The sequence below is a fragment of the Cherax quadricarinatus genome, chromosome 85 (genome assembly GCF_038502225.1).
Source record: "Cherax quadricarinatus isolate ZL_2023a chromosome 85, ASM3850222v1, whole genome shotgun sequence".
NCBI classification, from domain to species: Eukaryota; Metazoa; Arthropoda; class Malacostraca; order Decapoda; family Parastacidae; genus Cherax; species Cherax quadricarinatus.
Genome location: NC_091376.1, coordinates 5,015,514 through 5,030,812, shown reverse-complemented (window position 1 = coordinate 5,030,812; position 15,299 = coordinate 5,015,514). Strand labels below are relative to the sequence as shown.

Below are 15,299 nucleotides of genomic sequence, written 5' to 3'. Positions count from 1 at the left end.
TCTCTTAGCTTATATGAAATGAAGGCCTGTAAAATATTTTGCATTCTGGCAAGATTGCTGGCTTTTACTTTTTCTTGTGAAATAAACGTATTTCATTGATTTTAAGTAATGCTAGCTAAATGTATGCTGATCCAAAATAAATTTAGTAGAATTAGTTTAAATTATATTTCTTTCATTTTAGTACAGCACCATGCAAAAAATAATTTGTATACAATATTTCACAAAGTGAAAATTAAAAATTATTGTATCAAGATAACTGTTGTTCATGGTGTTTTAGTAAAATAATTTGTAGCTTTATAATGATCTTCCCTCAGCATCTGCGTTTCTCTCCCCTCCATTTCTTATCCCTCCATGTTTTCCGTGAATAATAATAATAATAATAATAATAATAGGGGCTGTGTTTAGTTCCTGTTACGGTACCGAATTTATTTATTCTTTAATGGTGTATTATTGTAGTGATGTGAGGGCTGTTTTGTGTGTATCTATGATGCATTAATGCTTCATTACCAGGTGCATATCACCCTGGCCCTGCAGATGATAATGCAGGACGAAGGTTATCTGCATAACTTACATGCGAGTTGTTGGTGGTGGTGGGTGGGGTGGTGTGGGTTGTCTAGAATGTAGGCTTCCGGGGAGACTTGTGAAGGTGATGGTTGGGCGTGAACCACACCCTACCTGTCTTAACACAAGAGTGCACGAGGTCATACCCTTGTATATGTTCATGGTTCCCTGGATCATCGTCCCTGCCACCCGCTCTTATACCACACCTCTTTAATTGTTTAGGAAACAGGGGTAATAGTTATTAAGAAACACAGGGAAATACTGTACCTTGTATCTGTTTATGGTTCCGTAGACCATCGTCCCTGAGGCCCTTTCTCATACCACGCCTCAAATTGTTAAATATGAAATATGTACTGTATATCTTGAGAGGTGTGTTTCTCCCAGTGTATATATGTGTATGCTGAGAGTTTAATCCGTATTTGAGGAATTAAAGTATTTTTGACCCTAGAGTAGTCGATAGGCTTTAAATTAAAACCCTGTGAACTAACAGTTTTTCCCTAAATTGTTAAGGTATCTAAGATAATAAGAAACATGGGGAAATAAATGTCAGAAGTAGTCATAAGACAGAAAAGCCTAGCAATTATGCTAGGCAGCAGCTAGGGTATGGAGAGAGTATGTAGAAACAGGGACAGCGTTTACTCCCATAACCCTCAATGACCAACTGTACAGTATTGGTGTGAGTACCACCCACTTGAAGTATCGTTGCATAATAGTATGCAATACTGACAAGTTAATGAATATGACGTGCAACACCTGAGTAGCCTTACTGATGACGCGGGTACACACATGTCGCACATGACGTGTCTTTTTCATTTCCTAAGTGTATGTGGAATTCAGCCAGCGCATTCTTCGCGTGTAGCTTTAATCATTATTGCAAATTATACAGATGAAGAAAATATCGTATCTGCCTGAAGAGCTTTACATAACCAGAGGCTTTTCATATGTAATGTCAGGTGTACCTTGTGGAAAATATTTCATTTATTATTATTATTATTATTATTATTATTATTATTATTATTATTATTATTATTATTATTATTATTAACACCTTACCCACAACGTGGAGAGGAAACTAGGTAACTCGCAGTAGCATCCTGGACTATTGTCAAGTCATGATTTGATAATGGTCCAGGACCGACACATCATCCAAAGTTTTTCCTGAATATTTGGGGTTAAGTGAGAATTGTGTCTTATATGATTTGTACTTAGTAACTAATTACGGTACATTTCACTGCCCCCTCCCTTGCCTCTTGCTCACCCTCCCTGCCTATCAGCATCTCCTTCCTTACCTCTTACCGTCTCCTTCATTGCCTCTCAGCATCTCATTCGTTGCCTCTCAGCATCTTCATTGCCTCTCAGCATCTTCATTGGCTCTCAGCATCTCCTTCATTGCCTCTCAACATCTTCCTCCTTGCCTCTTATCATCTCCCTCCTTGCCTGTTATCATCCCTCCTTGCCTCTCACCATCCCTTCTTGCCTCTCACCATCTCCCTCCTTGCCTCTTATCATCCCTCCTTGCCTCTCACCATCCCTTCTTGCCTCTCACCATCTCCCTCCTTGCCTCTTATCATCCCTCCCTGCCTTTCACCAACCCTTCTTGCCTCTCACCATCCTTCCTTGCCTCTCACCATCCTTCCTTGCCTCTCACCATCCCTCCTTGCCTCTCACCATCCCTTCTTGCCTCTCACCATGTCCCTCCTTGCCTCTTATCATCCCTCCCTGCCTCTCACCAACCCTTCTTGCCTCTCACCATCCTTCCTTGCCTTTCACCATCCTTCGTTGCCTCTCACCATCCCTCCTTGTCTCTCACCATCCTTCCTTGCCTCTCACCATCCTTCCTTGCCTCTCACCATCCCTCCTTGCCTCTCACCATCCCTCCTTGCCTCTCACCATCCCTTCTTGCCTCTCACCATGTCCCTCCTTGCCTCTTATCATCCCTCACTGCCTCTCACCAACCCTTCTTGCCTCTCACCATCCTTCCTTGCCTTTCACCATCCTTCCTTGCCTCTCACCATCCCTCCTTGTCTCACCATCCTTCCTTGCCTCGCCATCCTTGCCTCTCACCATCCTTCCTTGCTTCTCGCCATCCTTCCTTGCCTCTCACCATCCTTCCTTGCCTCTCGCCATCCTTCCTTGCCTCTCACCATCCCTCCTTGCCTCTCACCATCCCTCCTTGCCTCTCACCATCCTGCTTTGCCTCTCACCATCCTGCCTTGCCTCTCACCATCCTTCCTTGCCTCTCGCCATCCTTCCTTGCCTCGCCATCCTTCCTTGCCTCGCCATCCTTCCTTCTCTCACCTTCCTTGTCTCTCACCATCCTTCCTTGTCTCTCACCATCCTTCCTTGCCTCTCACCATCCTTCCTTGCCTCTCGCCATCCTCCCTTGCCTCTCGCCATCCTTCCTTGTCTCTCACCATCCTTCCTTGCATCTTGCCATCCTTCCTTGTCTCTCACCATCCTTCCTTGTCTCTCACCATCCTTCCTTGCCTTTCACCATCCTTCCTTGCCTCTCACCATCCCTCCTTGTCTCACCATCCTTCCTTGCCTCGCCATCCTTGCCTCTCACCATCCTTCCTTGCTTCTCGCCATCCTTCCTTGCCTCTCACCATCCTTCCTTGCCTCTCGCCATCCTTCCTTGCCTCTCACCATCCCTCCTTGCCTCTCACCATCCCTCCTTGCCTCTCACCATCCCTCCTTGCCTCTCACCATCCTGCTTTGCCTCTCACCATCCTGCCTTGCCTCTCACCATCCTTCCTTGCCTCTCGCCATCCTTCCTTGCCTCGCCATCCTTCCTTGCCTCGCCATCCTTCCTTCTCTCACCTTCCTTGTCTCTCACCATCCTTCCTTGTCTCTCACCATCCTTCCTTGTCTCTCACCATCCTTCCTTGCCTCTCACCATCCTTCCTTGCCTCTCGCCATCCTCCCTTGCCTCTCGCCATCCTTCCTTGTCTCTCACCATCCTTCCTTGCCTCTCGCCATCCTTCCTTGCCTCACGCCATCCTTGCCTCTCGCCATCCTTCCTTGCCTCTCGCCATTCTTGCCTCTCGCCATCCTTCCTTGCCTCTCGCCATCCTTCCTTGCCTCTCGCCATCCTTGCCTCTCACCATCCTTCCTTGCCTCACCATCCTTCCTTGCCTCTCGCCATCCTTGCCTCTCGCCATCCTTCCTTGCCTCTCACCATCCTTCCTTGCCTCTCGCCATCCTCGCCTCTCACCATCCTTCCTTGCCTCTCACCATCCTTCATTGCCTCTCACCATCCTTCCTTGCCTCTCACCATCGTTCCTTACCTCTCACCATCCTTCTTTACCTCTCGCCATCCTTGCCTCTCACCATCCTTCCTTGCCTCTCACCATCCTTCCTTACCTCTCACCATCCTTCCTTGCCTCTCACCATCCTTCCTTGCCTCTCGCCATCCTTGCCTCTCACCATCCTTCCTTGCCTCTCACCATCCTTCCTTGTCTCTCACCATCCTTCCTTGCCTCTCACCATCCTTCCTTGCCTCTCGCCATCCTTGCCTCTCACCATCCTTCCTTGCCTCTCACCATCCTTCCTTGCCTCTCACCATCCTTCCTTGCCTCTCACCATCGTTCCTTACCTCTCACCATCCTTCCTTACCTCTCGCCATCCTTGCCTCTCACCATCCTTCCTTGCCTCTCACCATCCTTCCTTACCTCTCACCATCCTTCCTTACCTCTCACCATCCTTCCTTACCTCTCACCATCCTTCCTTACCTCTCGCCATCCTTGCCTCTCACCATCCTTCCTTGCCTCTCACCATCCTTCCTTACCTCTCACCATCCTTCCTTGCCTCTCACCATCCTTCCTTGCCTCTCGCCATCCTTGCCTCTCACCATCCTTCCTTGTCTCTCGCCATCCTTCCTTGCCTCTCACCATCCCTTCTTGCCTCTCACCATCCTTCCTTGCCTCTCGCCATCCTTCCTTGCCTCTCACCATCCTTCCTTGCCTCTCGCCATCCTTCCTTGCCTCTCGCCATCCTTCCTTGCCTCTCACCATCCTTCCTTGCCTCTCACCATCCCTTCTTGCCTCTCACCATCCCTTCTTGCCTCTCACCATCCTTGCCTCTCGCCATTCTTCCTTGCCTCTCACCATCCTTCCTTGCCTCTTGCCATCCTTCCTTGCCTCTCACCATCCTTCCTTGCCTCTCGCCATCCTTCCTTGCCTCTCACCATCCTTGCTTCTCGCCATCCTTCCTTGCCTCTCACCATCCTTCCTTGCCTCTCGCCATCCTTGCCTCTCACCATCCTTCCTTGCCTCTCGCCATCCTTGCCTCTCGCCATTCTTGCCTCTCGCCATCCTTGCCTCTCGCCATCCTTGCCTCTCACCATCCTTCCTTGCCTCTCGCCATCCATCCTTGCCTCTCACCATCCTTCCTTGCCTCTCATCGTCCTTCCTTGCCTCTCACCGTCCTTCCTTGCCTCTCACCATCCTTCCTTGCCTCTCACCATCCTTCCTTGCCTCTCACCATCCTTCCTTGCCTCTCACCATCCTTGCCTCTCACCATCCTTGCCTCTCACCATCCTTGCCTCTCACCATCCTTGCTTCTCACCAGTTTTCATGTAGGTACAATAAGCCGAGAGCCACCAAGAAGACTGAAGTATATTAGTAATATTGTGACTTCCACATATTAGTCAACTTACGTAAGAAGAACCCAGACAAAGTGATATAGAGCTAGTCGTCGTTCCGAAAATCTCGTGAAGAAAAAGATGGAGAATTTGTTCGGATTATAATCCGAACAAATTCTCCATCTAATAATTATTAACCTGGATGTTTGATAATGAAGGATAACCCAATAAAGCCATGTCATCAGACCGTCTTATTTCCATTGGGGTTCTCGTCTTCTTCCCCACCATGCGACCCACACTAACACTTATGTATCTACTTACTGTTAGGTGAAATGCACAAATAACCCGCACATAAAAGGGAGGAGTTTACGACGATGTTTCGGTCCGACTTAGACCATTTACAAAGTCACGCTAACGAAAAGGAGAGAAGGCGGGGTATTTACAGGCAAGAATTGATGGTAGTGGTAGTAGTGGTGGAGGTAGAAGGTAGTAGTAGTGGTGGAGGTAGAAGGTAGTAGTAGTGGTGGAGGTAGAAGGTAGTAGTAGTGGTGGAGGTAGAAGGTAGTAGTAGTGGGGAAGGTAGTAAGGAGGAGGAGGAGCCAGTAATATACTAGGAAAGAGGAGCACTGCAAGGGAGCTAAGTGCCCACAGAGGGTAGCAGCAAGAACACCGAGGGGGGGGGGATACATAAATCATGAAGGAACAAATACACGAGGCAGAAAAAAGACAACCCAAAGGAGAAAAAGGAAAGAGGAAAGGGGAAGAGGGAGAAGAAGAAAAATGAGGAATCAGGTTAAGTCACGGGTGTTCTGAAGTTTGGAGTATTTTACAATGTAGTGAACTGGGGTAGCACGTGTAAGAAAGCTTGCCCAGCCTTATCTCTAGTCAGAGGATCGAACCCCGATCCCTCAGTGTGTGAGCTGAGGCCACTTCCGACTGATCCATCCATAACCACCTATGTGCGTGGAGATGATATTTTGTAAATTATCAAAAAATTAGATGTACCATATAGTGTGGTAACCATGAAATATGACATTTTACAAGGTTAAAACAAGAATAAACTGGACAGATACTTAGTCATAACCCGATCAGTCGGGCTGTGGTTCGTACGTTGGACTACGTGCGGCTAGCAGTAATATCCTAGTTGATCAGGCCCTGATCCACCACGAGGCCTGGTCAAGGACTAGGCCAGGAGGGGGGGCTTTGACCCCCAGAACATCCTCCAGGTAAACCTAACACACCCATCACGCAGGATGTTTTTCCTGTAGCACTCCATTACACAGGATGGGTTCTCAAATTAAGTGATGGAATCTGAGGGCCTGTCTTATTTCATTCTTTCATTACCTGGAGGTTATTCCGGGGATCAACGCCCCCGCGGCCTGGTCCATGACCAGGCCTCCCGATGGATCAGGGCCTGATCAACTAGGCTGTTACTGCTGGCCGCACGCAGTCCAACGTACGAGCCACAGCCCGGCTGATCTGGCACTGACTTTAGGTATCTGTCCAGCTCTCTCTTGAAGGCAGCCAGGGGTTTATTGGCCATTCCCCTAATGCTTGATGGGAGGCTGTTGAACCGTCTTGGGCCCTGGACACTTATGGTGTTTTCCCTTTGTGTACCAATGGCGCCCCTACTTATTATTGGGGGCATTTTGCATCACCTGCCCAGTCTTTTACTTTCGTAGGGAGTGATTTCTGTGTGCAGATTTGGGACCATTCCTTCCAGGATTTTCCAAGTGTAGATTATGATGTATCTCTCCCTCCTGCATTCCAACGAGTACAAGTCAAGTGCTTCCAAGCGTTCCCAGTAGTTAAGGTGCTTGACAGAACTTACACGTGCAGTAAAGGATCTCTGTACACTCTCTAGATCTGCGATTTCACCTGCTTTGAATGGAGATGTTAATGTACAGCAGTATTCCAGCCTAGAGAGAACAATTGATTTGAAAAGGATCATCATTGGCTTGGCATCTCTTGATTTGAACGTTCTCATTATCCATCCTATCATTTTCTTTGCATGTGCGATCGTGGCACTGTTGTGATCCTTGAAAGTGAGATCCTCAGACATTACTACTCCCAGGTCCCTTACATGATTTTTTCACTCTATTGTATGGCCAGAGTCTGTAGTATACACTGTTCTAGTTATTATCTCCTCCAGTTTTCCATAACGGAGTAGTTGGAATTTGTCCTCATTGAACATCATATTGTTTACCATTGCCCACTGGAAAACTTTGTTTATATCTTCTTGGAGGTTAACCGCGTCCTCAGCAGATGACAGCCTCATGCAGATCCTAGTATCATCCGCAAAGGATGATACGGTGCTGTGATGTATATCTCTGTCTATGTCTGATATGAGGATGAGGAATAAGATGGGGGCGAGTACTGTGCCTTGTGGAACAGAGCTCTTCACTATGGCAGCCTCCGATTTAACTCTGTTGACCACTACTCTTTGTGTTCGATTTGTTAGGAAGTTGAAGATCCATCTCCCCACTTTCCCAGTTATTCCTTTAGCACGTATTTTATGGGCTATTACGTCATGATCGCATTTGTCAAATGCTTTTGCAAAGTCTGTGTATATTACATCTGCATTCTGATTTTCTTCCAGTGCATCCAAGGCCATATCATAGTGATCCAGTAGTTGTGAGAGGCAGGAGCGACCTGCCCTGAACCCATGTTGCCCTGGATTGTGCAGATTTTGGGAATCCAGGTGATTTGCAATCCTGCTTCTTAGCACTCTTTCAAAGATTTTTATGATGTGGGACGTCAGAGCTAATGCTTTGCTGCCACCTTTATGGAGTGGGGCTATATCCGTCATTTTAAGTGACTGGAATTTCACCCATGTCCAAGCTCCTCCTCCATAGTGTACTTAGGGCACGCGAGAGGGGTTTCTTGCAGTTCTTAATGAAAACAGAGTTCCACGAGTCTGGGCCCGGGGCTGAGCGCATGGGCATGTTGTCAATGGCTTATTCGAAATCTATCGGAGTTAGGGTAATGTCGGAAATCTGGCATACATTTATGGAGTTTTGAGGCTCATTCATGAAGAAATCATTTGGGTCGTCGATCCTCAGACCGATTAGTGGTTCACTAAACACAGAGTCGTACTGGGATTTCAATATTTCACTCATTTCCTTGTTGTCATCTGTGTAAGTCCCATCCTGTCTGAGTAAGGGCCCGATACTAGATGTGGTATTTGCCTTGTTTTTGGCACATGAAAAGAAATATTTTTAATTTCTTTCAATTTCACTAATAGCTTTAAGCTCCTCCTGTCTCTCCTGGTTCCTGTAAGAGTCATTTAACTTAAGTTCGATTGTTGTCATGTCGCCATTAATCCTCACTTCCAGGGTTGTTACGTATGTAACAACCTTGTTTGATGCTTGCCTGGTCAAACAGGCTGTTGCTGCTAGTGGATTCCTGGCCCACTCAGTGTTATGTAGCTTGTGTGTGTACCTCTGGTGATATGTTTGATGTCATGTTCACTCTCGGATCCTTCACCTTGCATGCTTTTATTTTTTTATTTATTTTTTTTTTTTTTTGTAATTTCTTCCTGTATCTGATTTTCCTCTAACTTCTCCGATTTATTTGTCTTTCACTTGTTTGGATTGAACTCCAGTAGCCATTTGCTTTGCCATTCTTAGAGCTAGAGGAAAGGCACAGCAGTTGTGGGCAGGATCTGTGAGTTGGGCCATGGGTTGGCAGTAGAGTTGTAGTATTCCTGCAACATAATTCAATGCTGTTGCTGTGTTGGACAAGTATCATAACATTAATGTTATTTAATTCCAACAAGCTGATGAATAAAACATGTGCAACACCTGGGTATTTTTATTGATAAGTTGTTTCACCTGCATAGTAAGCTTTTTCAGTCCAATACAGAGATGACTGTTATGCTGGAGACAGTGAAAGAAGAGAGGCCATTTTAAGATGCTGTCTCTTAGCCTTGTTAAAAGACATCGAATCCCTTAGCCTTAATAAAAGATGGTCACTTCATTAACCTTGATCTACCTGAAGCAAGATGATGGAGACTTGTATATTAGTTCAACAGTTGGAAACTAGCATCATAGCATCATGACCTACTTTACTGCTCGTTCCTGCTTACCTGTGATGCTATCTTCCACTGCTGCACCTCTGGCTTCTCTGTAGGGGGCAGTAACCCCTGAAATTGACAAAAGGTAACCTACAGGTATTCAGTAAGGATTTACAATTTCAGATATGAACCTAACCTGCATCAAGATCTTTGTTATAGTATTGCAATATTTTATCGTGGAAAACACTTAACTTAAAAAGGGTTATGCAGCATCTGGGGAGTGGGAAGTAATTGGGTTTGATCAAGGTAAGGGTAGGATAGTTTTAATTCTATGGATCAAAAGTCCCTCACCAGCATAAAGATATGATCATGGTAAAAATAAGAGGAGAATGCTATATTATGGCTGTTTGTTATTCCATTTTTACTTACTTGGATTCTCAAACCTAATGGTTGAATTTTTTTTGCATTTTAATATCTGAATGATTTTGCTTGAAGGTGTTGCTTAAATGTTTTGCCTGGGTGGTTAAGCATGGTGTACAGATAGTAGGTATTGTACTAGTATTCTTCATTTCAAAGGGAAATGTGATTCGGTTTCCATAATTCTCTTCCTTTTAATTTCTCCACCATTGTATAATGTACACCCTACATACAGTGCTGTATTTAAAATTGTTGGTACTGTATCTCCTTTCATTGGCAACCACTAACCATATGTTTGATATGTTCTTATATTTTTTCATCTTTTTACAAAGTTACCATTTATTAGAATCCCATTTCATAAAACATTCTTCGTATACTCTGTCACTTTCATAAAATTTTCTTCATCACTTTAACCAAGTTTATATTTATTAAAATGTCATTCAGCTAAATTATTCATGAATAACCAGGTAGACATTGTCTTGCATTTCAGAATGATGCTGGGGAAGCGTCATCTTCAGATGGTTGTGGCTGGCTGGGCAACATGGAGGATGAGCCTGATATACCACCTGTCAAGCAGGTGGTGGTGGCGATCTGTGCCATGGAGAAAAAGTCTGGCTCCAAACCTATGAAAGAAATCCTCACCCGCTTAGAAGAGTTTGAATTTATCCGCACTGTGATATTTCCTGAGGAGGTGATATTAAAGGTATTGTTATCCCTACATATCAGGTACATAACACAACCTTTCAATTGCTAACTAATATCGTTTGCTAGTTTATTGACACCTTGAGTTTCATACTGTGAAACTTGACATTTTGCTTTAATAAGATGGAGCGAACTCTCATAATTCACAGGGGTTAGGTTTGGGGAAGCTGCGCTACTCATGAAATAACAACTTACAGTAGACCATTATTTAACACGGTAGTTATGTTCCTGAAAACACCGTGTGTGGTAAAAATCCGTGTTAGATGAACTGAACAACTTATTGGAAAAATAGAGTTACGTTCCTGGGAGCCCCAAAAAAGCCAAACAACTTTTTTTTTTTAGGCCTCCACATCTTACAAAAATAAAAGTGAATAGGTACTTGCAGTTCATTGTTGTGATGTATTATGTTGTTTTTATTGCTTAAGACTACAAATGTAACAGAAATAATAGTATTTGTGGATGATTGTGAAGAGAGTGGAGAGTTATGCTGCAGCCCTACTGGTCTGAGGTGGATGGTAGAGGTTCTGGTACTGAAGTTGATGGTTGTACTGGAGTGTCTAACTTTGTCATTCAATCAATCAAGTGATTCAGTAAGTCAGTCAAGTGATTCAGTAAGTCAGTCAAGTCATTCAGTAATTCAGTCAAGTCGTTCAGTAATTCAGTCAAGTCGTTCAGTAAGTCAGTCAAGTGATTCAGTAAGTCAGTCAAATCGTTCAGTAATTCAGTCAAGTCATTCAGTAAGTCAGTCAAGTCATTCACTAAATCAGTCAAGTCACTCAGTAAGTCGGTAAGCAGTCAGTCACTAAGTCAGTCACACAAACTTGCGTTTACCTTTTTTTATGTGTACAAAGTAACACTTCATTATGGCCACAGGATGTCTTGTCTAATATCTTTGTTTCCTTCATTAATTCTAAGACTTAAATGTTTACACCTTTTCTTGCCACTTTGAGCAACACTGGTATGCTTATTGGGTGCCATGATTGCTTGGTAGATACAAGATATAGGAATTAAAAGATCAAAACACAATTCAAAATCAAAAGCTTGTAGCATAGAAGTTGGACTGGACACGTATGAAGTACGAATGCTTTGATGGTGGGGTGGTGTCGGGGGTGGCTGGGGATGGCGGGAGGTCTCCCCAGCTGAACGACAACAAAGCGGCCACTTGAGGAAAAGGGAAGTTTTTTTTTACCTTCCCGCAAACTGAACCGTGTTAAATTCATCATACGACGTGTTACATAAAATTGTGCCGCAATTCTTCAATTGTGCTATGCTCAAATTGTGCCAAATAAACTCGTGCTAAATAATGGTCTACTGTATAATTTAAATAACACTTCCTGAGAAACCAAACAATTTTTTTAAACTTGTTTAGTAAAAAAATGAAAAATTATTGTTTTTGATACCTTATTTTGTAGATGACGTTGCTTGTTGATCTAGATATGTTTTGGGGCAAACAGGTTTATGAACATATAAAGGTACAGTATGCACATTTAACTTAAGATAATCCCATAGTCAGTGTGGCTGTACTTGTAACTGAAAAAACAATTACATGAATAATGTTTTTTGTTTTAAATTCTGAAGCAGTCAGACAAATGAATGTGTAGCTAAGAAGATTACATAAAACAGTTTTTCTGTGTACCTTAAATTCTGTTTGTGTAACAGTGGAGAGGATGCTGTAACCTTACTAGGTTGAGGTGGATGATTGTGGTTGGTGAGCCAAGGTGGATGGCTGTGATTGATGGGCTGAGGTGGATGGCTGTGGCTGGTGGACTGAAGTGGGTGGCTGTGATTTATTGGTTAAGGTGGTTCATGGGCTGAGGTGGATGGCTGTGATTCATTGGCTGAGGGGGATGGCTCTGGTTTGTGGGCTGAAGTCAAAACAGTTGTTAAATTATACAGCCTAAATTTATTGTTTCTTGGGGTACTTGGTCCCGTGGAGCTTTTATGCATCTGCAATGTTAAATTGATGCCAGAATTCTGACACTCCAGTGTCTCAGGTTACTGTCCATTTCCACAAGAATTTCTGCACCACCGTGTGTATGTAGTGGCACTAAAATGTTTCAATCACTCTTCAATCCGTTAGTTGATAGTAAAAACGCTTCCTTCACATTTGTGTACACATCTTGCAAAAGTTGAGGATGACTAAAGGAATTATGATTGGTGAGGAGAACCTTGAATCCAAGGTTCTTTCTGCTCATATATATCTTGATGAAGGGAAGAAAATAATATTTAACCACTTAGTAAACAAGGTCTTACTCATCCATACTGTCAAATTAGAGCATGCAACATCAGGTGAAGTGCATTTGTTTTTGCCTTTTAAAGCAGTAAGATTACTGAAGTGTTAAATAACAAAGGCTTGTGCCTAACATCATCTGATGATTAGCACATAAAAGGAAGTTAAAGCAATCCTTCACTGCCTTAAATGCAAGTGCAGTTTTCTTGTCTCTAGATGTACGATATATGACAGCACCTTCCAAAACACATCTGCCTTATCAGCATTAAACTCTTGCTTAGGCTTATTAGCCATGAAAGGGGCATATTTTGCCCCTGCATTAAGGTGTTTCTTTTTTTCACCTGCAACTTCTGGTATTTTGAAAGTAAAAGGTATATTTTGGGTGAGGAAAGGTTGTGTGAATTATGAGAGTTTATGCTACATTATACAACATAGTATAGTTTTAATGTCAATTCCCATTAGATCATAGACTCTGTACTTTGCTTATTTTTTGTTTAGCACAATATAAATCTGCTTCATTTCTTGCATACCTTGTGCACTTGCATAGTACAGTCTTTTTTTTTTACACAGGGTTTGACAAGATTAAGGATCCCTAGCTTTATTGACAAGCTATTTACAGGTTAAGGATTCCTAACTTTATTGGCAAGCTAAGAGCTGTTACCTACATCAGCTCATTTGAAAGCATTTTTATTGTTATGAGACATACAAGTAGGGAACAGGATGAAATTGGAGCCATCTGTGGGCCAGCATTTTCATTTGATCAACTGACTTTATCTCGTTGACATCATTATGCTGTACGAATGTGTTCCATACTCGAGTCATCCTGGGTATATATGATCTCAGATGGAGTGAAGTTCTGGAGAAGGGTACAGTTGCTGCTTTCTGCCCATCTTGTGGCATAAAAGCTTGTTTCACGCTGTCCTCGAAGTGGATCCAAGTGTGGTACTTTGACAATATTGGCCTTGTACATAACAGTAAGGCCACCCACATCCCTCCTATGTTGAAGGCTCTGCTGAAATGACGGACCTGTCCAGCATGGGTCCAGGCGAGAGATGAGACGTCTTGCTCTGTTCTCTACTCTGTCAAGCAGTTGCAGATGAGAGGGGGGGGGGCAGGCAAACCAAGAAAGTGGAGCATACTCAAGGTGTGAGCGTACTTGTGCCTCGTACAGAATCTTGCAACCCCAACTGTCAAGTAGATGCGAGATACGGCGAAGTGCTGTAAGCTTCCTGGCTGCCTTGTTTGCAAGATTTACAACATGGTTCTTCATGGTTAGTTTGGAGTCAAATTTCACCCCAAGGATATCAACTTCTTCTCCAGGTGTCAACACCCTACCATTCATCCTTACTACTGCACCAACATTACCATCATGACGCCTAGAGACGATCATCATTTGCGTTTTCTCAGGTGCAAATGTTACTTGCCATCTATTCCCCCAAGCTGATATAGCTCTCAGCTGGTGATTGATGTAGCTTAGAGCAGCTGGCATTTCTTCTCTTGGATAAGTGAATGTCAGTGTACAGTCGTCTGCATATGCATGTGATTCTGGGATGAGATGAAGAAGGTCATTGAAGAAGACATTCCATAACAATGGTCCCAGCACGCTTCCTTGTGGAACACTTGCCCCAATAGGATGTCTTGCTGATTCCGTTCCATTGAGAACTACACTTAGAGATCTACCATGAAGGTAATCACTGAGGAGACATAGCATAGAGCCTGCAATTCCCAGTGCTTGAAGTTTTGCTAAGAGGCCCTGGTGCCACACCCGGTCGAAAGTGCCAGCAATGTCCAGTGCTACCACACAGCTGACTTTGGATTCATCCAGTGACTGGTGCCACTTAGTGGAGAGGTTTAACAACAGATCAGCAGCAGAGTAACCTTTCCTGAAGCCATATTGACGATCACAAAGTAATGAGTGATAGTCAAAAAACTCTGCTATATGTCTTGAGATTATTGTCTCAAGGATCTTACCAGTGATTGACAGGAGTGACACTGGTCTGTAGTTGCTGATTTCTGCTCTGCTCTTCTTTTTGTGAACAGGGACTACATTTGTTTCTTTCCATAGAGAGGGCCATTTACACTGTACTAGGCAGTGCTGAAAGATGTGAGTTAGAGGTGCTGCTAGCTGGTCTGCACATCTCAGCAATCTTGGGCTCAACTTGTCTGGGCCCACAGCCTTTTCTTGGTCAAGCGATTTAAGAAGGAAATGCACCTCCTCCTGCCTTATTGTCACCACTGACAGTTTTGACACAGTTCTTGCAGCTAGCCAAGGAGGGTCCCTTGCTGGATCAGGAACTTGCATTTTGGTAGCAAAGTGTTCAGCAAAGAGGTCCGCCTTCTCTTGACTACTAGTAGAGGTGGTCCCATCCTGTCGATTTAGAAGTGGAATGAGTTCATCAGGCAGATAACCTTGTCTGTCCTTGACCAGGGACCACCAGGTTTTGGAGCCTACCCTACCTGATGCTAGCTTTCTTTTAGTGTCCACCTCCCATTTAGCAATGGCCCACTTTTGAACGTCACCCATATGCCTACAGGCTTGCCTGTGCAAGTTCCTGTTATAGGTGGTAGGATGTCTCTTATACCTTTGCCATGCTTTGTACTTAGCAGTAGCAGCCTCTCTACAACGAAAGCCAAACCAAGGCTGATCTGTAGGCTTCGTCACATATTGCCGGTGAGGAATGTGTTCTTGTTGTAGATTAAGGATGTGTCCAGTGAAGGCTTTCACTTGGTTGTCAACATCCCCTTGGAGAAGAGCATTCCAATCGGTGGTGGCGAGCTCAGAGCGAAGGGCT

General features: G+C 44.1%; 1 protein-coding gene across 17 annotated transcripts in view; it reads left to right on the top strand.

The window, feature by feature from the left end:
• l(1)G0196 (inositol hexakisphosphate and diphosphoinositol-pentakisphosphate kinase) overlaps positions 1–15,299 on the top strand; it is a 1,071,245-nt gene that overhangs the window by 289,941 nt on the left and 766,005 nt on the right. For 16 of the 17 annotated variants that reach the window (XM_070103279.1, XM_070103280.1, XM_070103277.1 and 13 more), the window contains one exon: positions 10,066–10,278. In XM_070103279.1, coding sequence (XP_069959380.1) covers positions 10,066–10,278 — 213 coding nt within the window. The remainder of the gene's footprint in view (positions 1–10,065; positions 10,279–15,299) is intronic. The other variant, XM_070103273.1, reaches the window with a different exon arrangement.